Here is a 16,765-nt window from a genome sequence, read left to right on the forward strand (position 1 = left end):
TCGGCGCGTTTCTGCCCCATGGTTTACTCCCTCTCTCGGTGAGATGCGACGAGAGTGCAAGAAAGCCGAAAGGGCATGGCGTCGCCTTTATGATCCTATGGATAAAACTAAATATCAGGTAGCCATTAGGCTTTATCACAGCCACATTATGGCTGGAAAAAAAGCCTATTTTGAAAGAAGGATTGACGATGCTGAGAATACTAGTAAAGAAATCTTTCGCATTGTAAAGGAGTTTGTCTCCCCTACTTCGATCTTGCCCTCTCATTCCCATACCGAAATTTGGGTTGATCAGTTTGCAATCTTCTTTTCCACCAAAATTAAATCCATTCAGGATACTTTTTCCCCTATGTGTCTCGTAGTGACACCTGAGACTAGGCCGGCCCTGCTTCCATCTGGGGTGGTTGAAGGTTCTTCTTTCTCTGAATTTACGCCTCTATCTCCTTCAGCCTCACTCGATCTCCTCACTCAGCTGAAATCCGGCTCCCCGCAGGACCCTTGCCCTGCTAAATGTCTTGGGCGAATAGCACCTGCCTTAAACCTCTTGCTCAACCCGGTGCTCAATATGTCCCTGAGCACGGGAGTTGTTCCCCAAGCCTGGAAACACGCCCTGATCCTGCCTTTAGTTAAGAAGCCCAATTTGGACCCACTAATTCATTCCAACTATAGGCCTATCTCCCTCCTCCCTGCTCTGGCAAAGGTGGTTGAGAAGCATGTGCATGCCTCCCTTTCCACCTTTATTGAGAGCAATAATATCTTGCACGACAATCGGGCTTTCGTGCGAATATGAGCACGGAGACCGCTCTTCTGGAAATCACCGATGCCATCAGGGATGTACTAGACACTGGAGGAAAGGCCATCCTGGTAATGTTGGATCTGTCGGCGGCCTTCGACACCGTCCCCCATGACGGTCTCCTTTTAAGACTCCAGGAGATTGGTTTGCGGGGAACGGTGTTAAACTGGTTTAAGTCTTTTCTGACCGGTCGCCGGCAAACGGTCTGGGCGCCACCTTTTTCCGCCGAGATGCTGCCACTGGAGGTTGGGGTACCTCAGGGTTCCATCTTAAGCCCCCCCCCCTTTTTAATATCTATATGGCTCCTCTGGCGGCAGTGGCGGAATCGTTTGGTGCCCAGATCATATCCTATGCTGATGACACCCAGCTTCTCTTTACTTGTGCTAAGGGCTCTGACTTTGACGGCCTTCGGATCAGACATTGTTTGGGGGCTGTTTTTGACTGGTTCCAACAGCACAGTCTCGAATGTAACTCCGATAAATCGGAACTGCTCTTCTTTGGGTGTTCCCCTGACCCCAGATAGAAGGCGTGGTGGCCCCCTGATATGTTTCCACCGGCAGATGTGTCATCCAAGGCTAAAAATCTTGGTGTCCTGATTGATGATGATCTTTCCCTCAGATCTCAGATCCTCGGGCTTGCGGGAAAATGTTTTGGCATCTTGAAGATGCTGCGCAAGTTTCTTCCGCTGCTGTCTTTGCAGCATAGAAAGATTACTGTGATGGCCCTGATAGGCTCTCGCCTTGACTATGCGAATGTGCTCTATCTGGGACTGCCAAAATTTCTCTTTTCACGTCTGCAGATTGTGCAGAATTCCGCTGCTAGAGCCATTTACGGTCTCCAGCGGAGAGCGAGAGCATCTGACCTACTAAAAAAGCTGCACTGGCTCCCTATGTCTAAAAGGGTTACCTTTAAGGCATTAACTCTTGCCTTTAAGGCACTCCATCAGGTAGGGCCCAAATATATCAGGAAGCGCATGGCTTTCTATGCTCCTAGCAGACCTCTGAGATCATCATTTTTGGAAATTTACCCCTGACAAAGGCAAAAGAAAAACTTCTTCCACGGTTAGGACAAGCATTGAAAATGCAATAGGTCTCGCCTTTGATTAAGTTAAAGCCATTTGCTTTACTAATGGTATTGTATAGCAAAGCAAATGGCTTTAACTTAATGAAAGGCGAGACATATTGCATTTTTAATGCTTGCTTAACATTTACTTTGGTGGGTGGGACTTGTTGTGGGTGGTATGGGTGGGAATGATGGGAGTTGGGACCGGGACAGTTTGGCCTTTAATTTATTGTTGGACATTTTGGACACTGGTTGGGGACAAGGAGATTTGTTTGGCGAGAGCGGTGGGTTCTATTATTTTGTTAAAAAGGGCAATAATATTTATTTTGCTTTATTTATGCCTCAAATCTTTTACTGGGTGTTTTACTTTTCACTGCTGTTTTCTAGCGTACCCTGTTTTTAAAATCTGCTTATAGTGTATAACAATTCAGTTAAGTGGTACCCTCAGGGCTGGACTGGCCATAGCGGGCACCGGGCATTTGCACGGTGGGCTGCTAGGGTGGGGGCTGGTTTTGGGCCCATTGGGGCCATTTTTATTACAGGGACGTTTTTGCAGCATAGCTGCAAAATCGGCCCCTGGAACAAAATCGGCTGAAACCGGCCCTGGCAAACAGCTCGGCCACGTCCCCAACCTCTCAGGGGGCCAGCCAAGCACTTTGCCAGGGCCGGTTTTGGTTCCCAGTCCGGCCCTGGGTACCCTTGTCCTACTACTCTCCTAGTCTTTGCAGTCTGCAACTACATTGATCACTAAGGGGGTGGTGGGCATTACCTTTACTGCCTACAACACTCCAGAGTTCTCTTACCTGAAGAGATGGAGAGGACCGAATGGTTTCCCAAGATGTCATCTTACTTATGGTGGTGGTAGTAGTAGTAGCAGGCTAGCACACTAACAGGGAAGGAAATCAGAAGCAAAGTCCCACTCCCACCTAGGTGAACTCCAATTGTAGGATTAATCGGAAAGATTATTAATCACAGGCAACTAAATTGAAATAAAAACATTGAGTTAGTCGGACAAGAATAAGCGTTTATGCAACCCAATGCCTGAAGGATAATGCTGACGAATTATGTTCTTCTGTATCTAAAATATCGATCACTTTTTATATGTGGGTGGGTAAATGGGCCCAGTGTGGGCTATTGCTAATGTAATAGAACTGAAAATACTGCAGTGAGTTGCTGTTGCTTTCACCACGTCTGACCCACCAAGCGTGTGATCAATTAATGGTGTAAATTAAGGCATACCTAAAAAAAAAAAAAACTATCACACAGTCCGGGGGTTAGGGCTTTGATGAATGAATCGGAAAAGGGATTTAGGGAAAGGTGCGACAAAGAAAAACACTACAAAAAAGAAAATATTCACGTGGGCGATGAGCAGCAACCATCATCAATCTGTTTTGGTAGGGAATGAATATGACACAGTTAAGTTAAATGCATTGAAAACAGTCTGTCAGCCCCAGAGACCAAAGTTATTATATATATATATATATATATATATATATATATATATATTCACTTAAAAAACCATAGGTTTCACACATGTTATAGTTAGCTGTACATTTCACTCGTAAAAAAACAATGAAATTCCACGTTGTAGTTAGATCAGGTAACTATAACTTGCGCGCCCACAATAAACTGCTGATGACGTCACATAGTACATCACTCATGACATGGTCAGTGACATCACTCATGACATCAATGATGACATCTGAAATTACACATTGTGGATTGCGGTCGCGCAAGTTATAGTTACCTGATCTAACTAGAACGTGGAATTTCATTGGTTTTTTACGAGTGAAATGTACAGCTAACTATAACATGTGTGAAACCTATGGTTTTTTCAGTGAATTTGTACGGTTTTTTAAATGCTAAGTTATGTATTTTTTTTTTATTTTTTTTTCTGGTTTTTCACTATGCGCACACCCTGCGCGCACGGTGCGCTTCGCACACCGAGCGCCCACGTGGCGCAGTCCATGCCGTGCGCGCCTCGCCTTTTTTTACGCAGTAACATTTGTTTTTTTCTCCCTTGTGGGTCCTTTAATTTATTTAACAAATGTGATTGTTACTTCTTTATTTTTTTTATTTTATTTTTTTTGCCGTGCGCGTACGGTAAGCTTACCGTACGCGTACCCCGCGATTTTTTTTAAAAATTAATTTATTTTTCGTACTTTTGGGTCCTTCTTGGACCCCCTGACAAACACTAGGGGGTCTGCAACTCTCTTCGTTGCCCCCGTTTCACGTTCCCCACCTTTGTTTCTCAGTGCGAGAGACAGAAAATGGCGGCCGACACTTCCTGATTTCGACCGATTCGAATGTTTACAGTCATGTAACCACCAATCAGAATTGAGCTCGCGCACGGCACCGTACGCGTACGGTAAGCGCACGGAGCGCGCTTACAGATATATATATTGATTTAAATGCTATTTTCTCAGGACCTACTGAACAGATTTACACCAGACCTACAAAAGGCACATCCTTGACCTGAGGACTACAACTCTGCCAAATTTCAAGTAATTCTGTTCAGCCGTTCGGGCTGTAGCTGTGTCTAACGGTCCTATGGAAAAATGCATGGGGAAAACGCGTTTTGGGACCCCCCTTTTTTCTCAGCCCCCGCTTGACGAATCCCCCCCGAGACTTTCAGGGTAGGAGCGGAGCGTAGCGCCCCATTAGTTTTGAAAATTTCGCGAGGATTCGTCGTCCGGCGCCAAAGTTATTCCAAATAGAATGTTGCGGATTTCCTAAGGAAACACGTCCTAACTATAACTATCTACTGGCGACCGCCAGTAGATATAGATATATATATATATATATAAACTGTTCTGTCACCTAGGTTTGAAAATTAGTAAATACAAATTATGGAGGAGTGAAGCAAACCCACACAGTTCTAAAAAATGATTTCTAGAAGACAAATGATACTGTATTGCCAGACTGAGTGGTGCATCTGCATTCTTCTTGGATTGTCCATCAATCTTGGGTGCCTGGCTGAAGTGGCCCGGTAAGGTAAGCAGGAGTGTTCTGACTTTTGCCTTTTGTTTTGCAGGGGAAGAGAAGGCCTGCGGATTGTAAAACAGAAATGATATTTTAGAGCCAAGGAGATGTACAGAAAGAAAGCTTCGTGAGCAGTGTACCAAGAAGTCTCAGGGGCAAAGCAAGAGCAAAGTCCTTTGCAATCATTCATTTTATGACTTATGTGCGATCAATTAAGTGAGAGCAATTATAACAACCAACAATCACAGACAAGTGGCTGCATGTATCAGGCTGATCAAACTTGCAACTGTCATGATCAACATCACCATAAGATTTAGCCTAGTGCGTGCATAATGTGATGTGACATCACGTCTGTCTCCAGTTACCTACAACAGGCCCCCCACCAACCACATAGTACCAAATTTGATCCAGCCAGCACACACTCAGCAACATTGCATTTCCCAAATCAAGTAATCAACCCACCTTCCACAGTCCAGAGTTAAGTAGGCCTCTTAGAGTCATCGCCATGTTGGTTTCCATGAAGATGATACCTTCCTTCTTCTGACAGTTGTTGAGGTAGTCACGCTCTGATTCCTTCCATCATTCTTCTTACTCAGAGTAACAAATTTGTCCAACTCCGTTCTGACTACCGACCCCCGGGCTTTAGGTGAGCCGGGTCCTGCCGGTGTTGAGCACTGGCAGTTCTAAATCGGGTACTCCATTTTTGCTTTCATCCTCCGGGTTCTAAATATAAAAAGGTGACTATGCACGTCTGAAGGTCGCCCCTGCCTCCTGGTATCAACATGAAAATAGAGAACAGGCAGAGCTCCAAAATATGAGTTGAAGTAGTGACAAGAGATTTATTTCAGTTTCAACAACCTTGAACTAATGTGTAAATCGTGAAGTGATAAAGGAATAAATATAAAATGCAGAGCGCGTTAGCATAATTATACTCATTTAAATGACGTTTTTACAATGATGCAACAGTTACTTTAACTAGAAAGAAAATGCCCTACAAAATCTTTTTTGCTCGTCGTTAGGGAAGGGAGCAAGGCCCCGCATGCGTGACACAATTATAAAAATATTGACTAAGACTGAGAAATATAGGTGAATATTTCTGATCATCAATACGGAAGATTAGAATTGACAGCAGAAAATGCATGAAAATGATAATGTCCATTCTTGTTTAGGTAAGACAACATGTTCATAATGGTTTAAAAATAAGCATATAGGTAAATAATATTACATCACAAGGCAACTTTTCATGGCACATCTCCAAGCTGTATTTTAGGTACAACCTCCTTATGCACTATGGCATGGTATTAATTTATTTTGGACATTAAAAAGACGCTTAGCTTTTATTGCGGGTATTTAAAAAACGCAGAGCTTTTATTTTGGGAATTTAAAAGATGCAGAGCTTGTTACAAGGAGGCCACTTTAGAGTGTGAGTATTTCAATGTACTTGTTATATTATCTCTGGATGCAATGACAGAAGACGCAAGATACCAACCGGGTGAAACACTATTCTAAGCACAGATTTTTAGTTTATGGGTTTCTAAGCCACGCCCCTTTGAGAGGCCCCCCCCCCCGTTTTTTCAGCCGACAAAGCCCTGCCCGACCCAAATCTGAGAGATCGACCTATAGTGCAATAATGTTGATTAACAACAAGAGAAACAGAGTAATTCTTTGGGGTAGACTACATTAGTGTTGGTTAGCAAAACAGACTGGTCGGGAGTGAGAAGCTGGCTTAGTATATGGTGCAAATGCAAAAATAACTTTTGATGGACAGAATGCAGAACAAGGTCATACATTCACCCCAGTACAGAGATCTGGGCCTAAATCCATCGTTTTTTTGCTCACCATGCCATTCCAGTTTGGACCCAGCCATATGCAAATCAGTCTTGACCCTGTGCCCAATGGGAACAGTCCAGCCCGAACTGCCAAGCCAAGTCCTCCCTGGACTGGAAACAACATCCTAGGACTGGTTTCGGGGTTTCACCCCTCTTCAGCCAGGATAGCATGATTCCAGTGGCATGGAGAGCACGGGACTCACGTCTGAGCATACCCGTCCCACTCGGGGTGACAAATGCAAAATGACCTTTTGATGGACAGAATGCAGAACAATGTCCTACATTCACCCCAGTACAGAGATCTGGGCCTAAATCCATCGTTTTTTTGCTCACCATGCCATTCCAGTTTGGACCCAGCCATATGCTAATCAGTCTTGACCCTTTGCCCAATGGGAACAGTCCAGCCCAAACTGCCAGTCCAGCCCAAACTGCCAGGCCAGGTCCTACCTGGACTGGAAACAAGCATCCTAGGTGCACACTTATGTAATCTTCAAAAAAGGGCCGAATACTGAGCCTAAGAACTACCTGATGATTGCCCTGCTGAACATCAAGGGTAAGGCCTACACGAGTACACTCTTGCAGGAATTAGCCGATTGGGTCCACACTAAATGCCTCCTGCCATTTTACCAGACTGGGTTCAGACCAGGTGCGCTCTACTATAGACAACCTCACAGCCCTGTCATACTTCGCCCTACAAGAGGTGGCCCATCACTCCCCTCTTCTCTTCGCCTGCTTCATGGACTACTCTGCAGCCTTCGATGGGGTATTCCATAGCATCCTTTGGCAGAAATTGGCATGGTGGAACAGGAGTCCGTCATTACTACAAACAATTAGATCGCTGTATTCTTGTACCTGGGTAAGGGTCAAACTTTCCAGGGCGTCTGCCACAGAGAAAATTGTCACAGACTAGTGGCTAAAGCAGGGATGCGTCCACCCCTATAATAATAATTTGTACACCACCGACCTGGAACAAGCACTGCACGGCTCGTCTCTAGCCACTCCTAAAATCGGCTACAAAGATCCAGCTGATACAATATGCCGATGACCTTGTTCATTAGGATCACACCAAAATAGGCATCCAAAAAGCACATACCGCCTTGTCTGAATAGAACGTCGAAAACAAACTGGTTGCCTATCCATGCAAGTCCAAAATAGTGATTTTTGGCTGCCACCCGAATAAACAAACTTGCTAAGTGGAGGCTGGGCCCCCTGATTATGGACTGCATACAAACTTACAACTACCTTGGGGCCTGGCTTAGCAAGACGGGCTGCCCACGGGTCCACCTCCAAAAATTGCGGCAGAAAGGAATGGTCACACATGCCATCTGCAAATTATATGCCAAGGTACACAGCCCAACAACCACGGCTACTCAAAGATTGAGGGCTAAATTACTATTGCCTCTTAATTATGCGCAACAGGCATTTCTAGGGAGGTTTGCACAGGACTTTGAAAAAAATACATTGGACAGCGTACAAAAGATATTTTGCTTACCAGCCTGCACAAGAAACACCTTGATTAGCTTTGAATTTGGCCTCAACCATCAAAAATTAGAAGAGCTGGTCGCCTTGACAAAATACTTCTATCTTACAACTGTGACGCCCGATAATTCCATGAAGGCCGTCATAAAATCCACAACCAAATAACAGTTCGTCTGCCAGCCTCGCCACAGCCAAAGACAGTCTGGAATTAGCGACTGAGACCCCAATACAATCAACTACGCTACCATTAAAACATCAATAAAAAGGCAACTATGTTTACGATCTCGATTTGTGGACATGGAATCCTTGGCAGCCAAAGGCTTTAATGAAACCCTAGGTTTACCTCATATTTTGCTCACTCATAAGTTCCACCTCACACAGCCCGTGGGGAGACAAGCATTACATCGGATTTTAGCAGCAAGGCTACATCTGCTCCCCTTAAAAGAATTACATCCATCTTGGAAAGCACGGCTGGGCATTATAAAGTGTTGTCTTTGCAATTATAAAAGAGTCCCTGGCACACATCTTATCGTGCTGTCCTGCCTTGCAGCAAGCCCGCAGGATTTACCTCCGATGGATTCTTTTTCAACTGGGCACCCGTACAGCAAAGGAGGCCTTTCAACAGCTATATGCTGTGGACATTGTGAAGTACATGGCCAACTTTGGGAAATCTGTACACCATACTCGCACAGTTTTGAAGGACAAGTCTGCACAGGCAGGTGTGAGGAACAGCCTGGGCGCCCCTCAACATCAGGGTTACCGTCCCAGAGGTCCGGCAACTACTGAAGAGTTGATCCATCATGGGGCCCTTCAAACTTTAATTCAGTCTCGTTCTAGGATTAAAAATAAAAAAAGAAAAACACATTATGGACTACATCACCTGTACACTCATCACTTTGACTATCTGGTCTCTAATATTCTGAACTTCTCTTTAAAAAAAAACCCAAATATTTAACAGTATCTTGAATTTTTCTTTTGCTATAAGTTTTAATGTTGTATCTTGTAATAGTTTTAAGTAACCACACAAACAAAATTCATTCACACTTATGTAAGTGGGCACCCCACACAAATCCAGAAAACCCTTATGGTGATTTTAGTGGTCTTCGACAAACTTAGAAAGCTCTCTAAGTGGGAGCTGTGGAGAGCATCCTTCGGGCTTAGTCCAGAAGGAGCATAAAGCAGCTTGTTTTGCCAGAATTTATTCTTATTAGTATGTATGAAGTGAAAAAGAACCACATAGTGAATTTATCCAAAACAATTATTTATTATATGACACTAACACATACACATCTATCTGGAGATATACCCAGTGTACATAATACTTTGCATGAAAAACTGGTAAGTATCACAGAAATACAGTGGTCGCCAGGGGGAGACCAAACCATATACTAAAATAGTGGTATGCGAACCACTAATCAAGTAAAGACTATACCCAGAAGATGTAGAAGTGCTGGGGAACCAAGAAAACACCCAAGGTAAGTACCCAGGAACCCCCCAGAGGCCGTGTTCAGAGTGGGAACTCGACCGCTTGCTGAATTCAAGTCAAATTTTAAGAAGGACCCTCCCCAGCAGACCCTGAAGGAACCCTGTGGAAGACAGAAGGTTGGAGAGACAGCCTACCCATGCATACCCAAGGAACCAGGTTACCTACACCAGGGAAGCCAGGTTGATAGGTGCGAATTGGCGTCGGAATCTGCCGTACTATTAAGGTAACAAACTATAGTTGAACATCCCCCCGCTGTGTGCCACCACATGAAATATCTCAACACTCACATCATTAATTGGTGCATTATTTACCTGTTCCAATACAAGCACGGCGGTACATTGCTGAACCTCTTTGATTCTCGCAACACATTGGCCAGCCTTGTAAATCAAATATTCTGGCGCAGTTCTGCTAAAGGATAGGCACGGGATGGAGGCAGACAATGTCTCTTCAATGTTCTTGAAGGGAATGGGGGCAGGAGGGGAGGCTTCTTCACTACACACTGGTCCAACTCCAATCCGGCAATACAGGTCTAAAACAGTGGAGCTGCATCAGTGACACAGAAACAAAATAATATAAAGCTCTCCTAGCTATATTTTTCTTTGTCAAAGCAGTTTGGTGAAAGAAAGTTCTGTGGTGCCCCAGGCCTACTCAGTAGTCAGGGAAGTACAGTTCGTCCTCAAACTCAGGTGGTTCGCCTAGAAGTTGGTCAGCTAACAAACTAGCAAAACCTGAGTCTGACCAATCACCCTCATCCTCCTCCTGTCGCACTTCAGGTATGGTGTAATTCGGTGGTATAAAGTGCTGATTCATTTTGATCATGGTTAATCTTGCTACGTTTTGGGGCGAGAGACTGGTCCTTCTCACTTTGACAACTGCACCAGCTGCACTGAAAATATGCTCAGTTGACCCACTGGCTACTGGACAAGCCAGATACTTTATTGCCAGGCGGCTGAGCACAGGCCATTGGCGCCTCTTCCCATACCAATACACCAATGGGTTTTGATCGAGATAGACCTCGGTTGGGTCATCCAGATAGGCCTGAACCATCCTCTCAATAGTCATTGGTGCTCCAGCTTGCTCGGACTCTTTTTCCTTTGCCTCTGCACTGACCTTAAGTCCTGCTTTAAGAAACCAATCAAAAGCAGATTTTGAGGGCAATGCTTCTGATGCTGGTGTTCTTGGTGGTTTTGGCTGCTGTGAGTCAACATCACGGACCTCGGGCTCTATGGATGTTAAAGGCTGCACCCCAGAGCTTCTGCCCAGGTGTGGGCTTTTAATTTCCAGCCATTCTGTTTCTAAGTCACTGGCTTGCTCAGCAATCCACGTCTTGTAGTTTGAAACATCCCCATCTGAAAAAGGAATGAAAGTGGCCAGTAATTGTTTGAACCGTGGATCAAGAATAGTGGCACAGATGTAATGTTTGGATGACACAATGTCTCTTTGCAGCTTTGGATTAACAGCCAAGCGAAGGATTAAGCTTTCCACCAACTCATGCACATCTGTTTTTTCGTCTACGCCTGCATACATTTCAGACACCCCCTTTAGCTGTTCCTGCAGCATATACAACAACGGGATAGCTTTGCCCATGGTACTGTCTTCTTTGCATACTTCTCTTGTGAAAACCTCAAAAGGAAGCAGCATCTCTAGCAGGCATTTGGCTAGGCCCCAATGGTCCATTTCAATGTTCATACCTTTCACAGTTGCATCCCCTCTTTGCAGGACATATTCATTGATCGGAGTGTGGAGCTCAGACAGACGTTGCAACATGTAATAAGTTGAGTTCCAACGTGTTGGCACCTCCTGTATGAGTGATTTAACTGGCATTTTATTATCACGCTGAATGACCCTCAACTGCTTCCTGGCTTTAAAAGAATGTCTGAAATGAGTGCAGATTCTTCTGCAGGTGGACAGTAAGTTGCTGACTCGGCCTTCTTTTTTGAGAAAGTCCTGTAAAATAAGGTTAATGCAGTGCGCCAAACACAGGACCCTGAAATAGCCACCATCTGACATGGCCTGAACTATGTTACTGTTATTGTCCGTGGCAACAAATCCAACTTTAAGCCCTCTGGGTCGCAGCCATTCAGATACTTTGCCCTTAAATTCATCCAAGATGTTTGCAGCTGTATGGGATTTCTCCATGGCCAACATGGCAATTGTTGCATGCTTCCGAGTGCCATTAAATATTTCAGCTGTGTCAACACCTGCAGATATCATTTCCTTAACCCCCATAAAAGAGATCCAGTGTGCAGTAATGCACATGTAATCTGTCGATTGGAAACTGGTCCACATGTCTGTCGTCAGGTGGATAGTGTGAACAACACTCTTATGCAAAGCTTGACCAACCAAATCCAGCACTTCATGATGTAACGCTGGAACAGCAACTCTGGCAAAATATGTCCGGCTGGGAACCTTCCATTTCGGGCAGATGGTCGCCACAAATTCTAGAAACCCCACTCCTTCCACAAAAGAAAAAGGAAGAAGGTCCAGCGCTAACATTTTAGCCAGCTTCCCGTTGTACAAACGTGCCGTTGGGTGATTGCGTTCGTACTGTTCCCCTTGCCTAAAAATGCCAAGAATAGTAGCCTGGTTTTTTTTCTTCTCTGGTGACACGGATGCCGACGACTTCTTGAGAGCAGAAGGTGGTAGGGTCAATGTGCGTCTCAGCGGGGCAGTCACTGTATGCTCTTGCCTTGGTGTCTCAGCCTGACTCGGAGTCTTGTGCCATTGCATTGTTGCTGGTGTGGGCCATACTGCTGCACTGCTGGGGACAGGGCTGATTTGTGTAACAAAAAGGTCACCCTCTTCTTCACCTTCAACCATATTCTGATCAGATTCCCTGCTCTCACCACCTTCATCAACACCACTTGCAGTTTTTTGGCGAAGGTGCGCCTCCCAGCGGATTGCGTGGTGGATCCTCAAATGGGTTGTTTGGCCTCCGGTACCATAGTTTGTACCAAGCTTACCCCGACTAACACTTGCTTTGCAAATGGAGCATATGGCAATGTTTGGCTCCTGTTTGCTAACAGTAAAGAAGTCCCAAACGGGGGAAGTCAACCTTCTGACACTGGTGCCACCGCCAATGTCAGACGAAAAGGCGGTAAGTGTGTGTTTTGATGTTTGCCTCGCCGCGGTGCCTACTTCTACTGAGGTGGTTGTGGATGTAGGTCGCAGGGGCCTTGCACATATATAAGCAGGCGGTGGTGGTGGGTTCTGTGGCACATCCCTCAGAGCAGGTTGAGATGGGGTAGAGTCAGCCTCCACTGGGACTGGACTAACATCCATGATAATAGGGTCGTCGTAATCCTCTTCTTCATCAATAACTCTAAGGCTTTCAGGAAGCTTCCTCTTCACTAGTCTCTCCTGGCGTGTCTCAGACTGAAGCGGCATCCAAGTGGATTCTTGATCATCAGAAGGGGGGCTTGGAGAAGAAGATGGTGGAGTACCCTTCCTTTTTCTTGCGGAAGATCTGGAAGCCAATGGATCTTCTGAAAGAGGGGCTTCTTCTACTTCCTTGGCAGGAAGCTCAATATCCTGAAGTGCTCCTACTTCGGGAGAAACTACTATTGCTGGATGCGGCTGTTGTCCACTTCGCTGAGTTTCCGGCAACGACTGGGTACTACTTTGCGAAAGTGATAACTCAAATTCAACATTACTGCTAGTCTGAGTTGCTGTGATTAGAGTAGCTGCCTCTGTGCCAGATACGGACATAGGTTGGGGTGCAGCCGTTGATGCGACAGTACTGCTCCGAGTTTGCTTCCCAGAAGTTGGTACGGTAGGCACACGACTTCGCCCAAAAACTTTCTGGGGCAACATACCAGTGGTGGAAAGCTTATCAGTGGCCACTTTCTTGGTAGCACATTTCTTTGGGGCCATCTTGAAGCCATCAGTTGACAGCGACACTTAGCTTCACAAGCTGAAGAAATGTCCGTGTTATGTGGTCACTTGCACAGGCCTTCCGTCAGGTAGTAATGTTGGTGAGGTCGCTTCTCTTATGCACCTAAAAGCAAATAAGCAAAAAGAACATTAGTTAAAGGTGTCATTGTTGCAGTTAGAATTAGTAGTACAAACAATATCATTTAGTGTGTTTACTTAAGTTATAAATAATTAACAATACAGTGTATCCATTCAAAAGTAAAACCACACCAACAAACTTTCACTTACAATCAGGAAGGATAAAAGAGCAACACGTTGGGATGTGCAGGTGACAATGGAATAATCCTTGGAAAATTAATGCTCTTGTGCAGCTGTGCGGCTATGGCAGACGGGGTTGAAGGATGTTGAGAAAATGTGAAAAAGAAAACAAAAATTACTTTTTGTTAATTAAAAAAAAAAAAAATTCCAAAATGGACTACAAAAATTGTAATCATTCTTTTTAAAAATGTAATTAAAAAAATTGTGAAACAAATATATTATATATCTATATCTCTCTATCTCTCTCTATTATACATATATAATTTCTGATCTACTCCGGGAATACTATGAGAAACCAACTGGGCTTTGGGAAGCAAGGAGTGGTGCAGGTGAAAAATGCAAAAAAAAAGTATATTATAATATAAAAGACTGTACATTTAGCAAGAGTGCTGAACTACTACGCCTCAAGCATATTACTGATATCAGGGAAAAGTTAAAAAAAAAAAATTAGTACAAACAAAAAGGTCCAAGCCACTACATACAACAAGGCTTTGATAGCTGAAAAAAGGATGGCTGCACAAAAAGGCCACATGGCTAAACATAAGCAAGGAGGGATGGCAACAAAGAACACATGCAGGCCTACTGAGAAAGCACTTTGGCTGCCTTCACAAAATGGCCACCAGCCATATGGTCAAACAACAAGCAAGAGGCATGGAAACAGCACATGCAGGCCTAGGTGGACACTGACTAAACAAAATGGCACCTGGCCACATGGCATGCGGAACAAAAACAAATGGTGGCCTTTGTCAAACACATTTCTACACTGGCCAGACAAAGTAGGCATAGTGACAAAGGAGAAAACAGCATTAATTTAGTAATGCCAAAAATGAAAATTAGCTGGGCAAAAAATGCATTTCCTCCAAAGGCATCAAATATATCACCCCACTTATACACTGTTTACAGGAACAAAAAAAAATTAAAACACCCCCAAATTTATTTTGTAATTTCATCCAATTGCCATCCATTGCCTAAATGAGGTTTCAATTCAACACACCACAGAAACAGTTGTTTCATTCACCTATGACTAGTACTGGGCATACTGGCTGGAAGGCTCATTGGCAGTCAAGACCACATAGTGAATTAAATTAATATTGCAATTTTTTTAAATTGCGAAAATTTAAGGAGCCGTGCACCATTTTTCCTTTATAAAAGAAAAATCACATAAAAAAATAACTAGAACCCTACTCAAACTGCAGGCCATCCACCACAATAAATTTTAAAAATTGAATAAACATACAAATAAATCCTGTGTATGCCCTCTACCAAACAAACAAGACTCTAAGACACCACTTTTTAACCTTACTTGTGATATCACAAAAACAAAAAAAAACAAAAATATATATATATATATATATATATATATATATATATATATATATATATATATTATATTATATACACACATATATATATATATATACACACATATATATATATATATATATATATATATATATTATATACATCTACACACACAGCAGACAGAGTGATCCTTCCAGTTCCAAATGAGAAGTGACGAAGTGGACAAAGCATTGGGAGGAGCCGGCTGGACAGGAATAAAAAGTTGAAGTCTCTAGGGCACTTCCTCCTTGTAAATAAAAATGTAAAAAAAAAAAAAAAAAAAAGTCTCTTCGGGGCAAAAAAACCTACCCGATCGGTCCATTCGAGTCATTTTTAACTCAAAATTGTCTTTTTAAGAAGATTTAGCTGCTTCTCAAGGAATCTACTCCGGGTTGCAGCTGCGCTAAATTGCGCTGGTCTATGACACTAATCACCTGAAGTAGCTGGCACGGCCTAAAGCCGCGCTAGCAGCTACAAAATCTCACGGGAGCTCTAGGGCAGCTAGAAAATCTCGTGGGTGCTAGCAAGTGCCCGGCAAGTTTCGTCGCGGTCCCACCACATGCGAAATGATGTGACAAGTGCGTCAACAGGAAAAAACTCTGCTCCATTGCGGGCTTTGTAGGTAACTCCATGTTCTCTGTGGAACGCGCAGTTGTCGAATCCCGCAAACTCTGCGAGCACAGTGGAGATTTAACGCCCAGGCCTAGTCTAGACCTCTCCTAAATATTCCATTCAGTGCTGCATACAGACATGTAACCATGTGCCTACTATCCCATATGAGTGCGGACGTAATGCATGCTAAGGCAGTTATGCCAGTCCTGTGCTCCATGATCCCTCATATGTTCATCTCAGCGCTCCCTAGTTGAACAAGCATTGGCATAGCCAATAGGTCTCGCCTTTGGGACCTTATAAGTGTTTTGCCAGAGCTATTGGCTTTGTTAATGTGTTTAAGCTATGTTGTATAGCACTTGTGACTGCCTGTTTAGTAGTAAAATATTGCAATTGCTGGCGGTTAGAGGAGCGGGTAATTCGTATCGCCCGACGCCCGTGACATTAAGATTTATTGCAAGGGCAACAACTTTTAATTACTGTTTTATCCGAAGGACAAGTAGACCGTAAATTATGCTAAACTGAGACCTCTTCAAATTGGGCGTCCGTGCCTCGTCCGTCCACAGTGTAATCATGCAACCCACACAAACACGACAATTTACAGCAAGATGCAGAGGAGCCCGTTTTCAATTATGGAGCAGTCGAGCGAAGCCAGGTGAAATGAGTGATGAATGGCTCTGCTCACCACAGGTACCGATTGTAGTAAATTGTGAGGCGTGATGCAGGCAGTGATTCTTTACCGCTTGCAGTAGATCTGACAGCTTTTAGATCTAATACACAGGAATCCACAGAGACGAGGGTGTGCACATGAGTTTAAGAATTCAAGCTGTCTCTAGAGCACAGAGCATACGGGGTAAACCACGTAACACAAAAGATCTGAGGCTTATTTCAATTACGTGCAGTGTGTTCATAAAGTAAAAGCACAGCATGAACTTTGTGTAGCTCTGAATTTTTCAAAGCAGCACATTCAAGAGAGAATGATCTGTATTATTTGCT

General features: G+C 44.0%; 1 protein-coding gene across 5 annotated transcripts in view; it reads right to left on the bottom strand.

Annotated features, from left to right (window-relative positions):
* The window catches only part of ERCC1 (ERCC excision repair 1, endonuclease non-catalytic subunit), a 161,237-nt gene that overhangs the window by 112,232 nt on the left and 32,240 nt on the right, over positions 1-16,765 (bottom strand). The window contains exons 2-3 of one of the 5 annotated variants that reach the window (XM_085651677.1): positions 13,790-13,880; positions 9,383-13,625 (exon numbers count right to left, since the gene is read on the bottom strand). The exons of 3 other annotated variants lie outside the window; for them this stretch is intronic. In XM_085651677.1, coding sequence (XP_085507803.1) covers positions 10,277-13,501 — 3,225 coding nt within the window. In that variant the 5' untranslated portion in view covers positions 13,502-13,625; positions 13,790-13,880 and the 3' untranslated portion in view covers positions 9,383-10,276. Of the gene's footprint in view, positions 1-9,382; positions 13,626-13,789; positions 13,881-16,765 lie in introns of those variants that run through there. One more of the 5 variants, XM_085651676.1, reaches the window with a different exon arrangement.

Source organism: Triturus cristatus, chromosome 4_1, assembly GCF_964204655.1.
Source record: "Triturus cristatus chromosome 4_1, aTriCri1.1, whole genome shotgun sequence".
Lineage (NCBI taxonomy): Eukaryota > Metazoa > Chordata > Amphibia > Caudata > Salamandridae > Triturus > Triturus cristatus.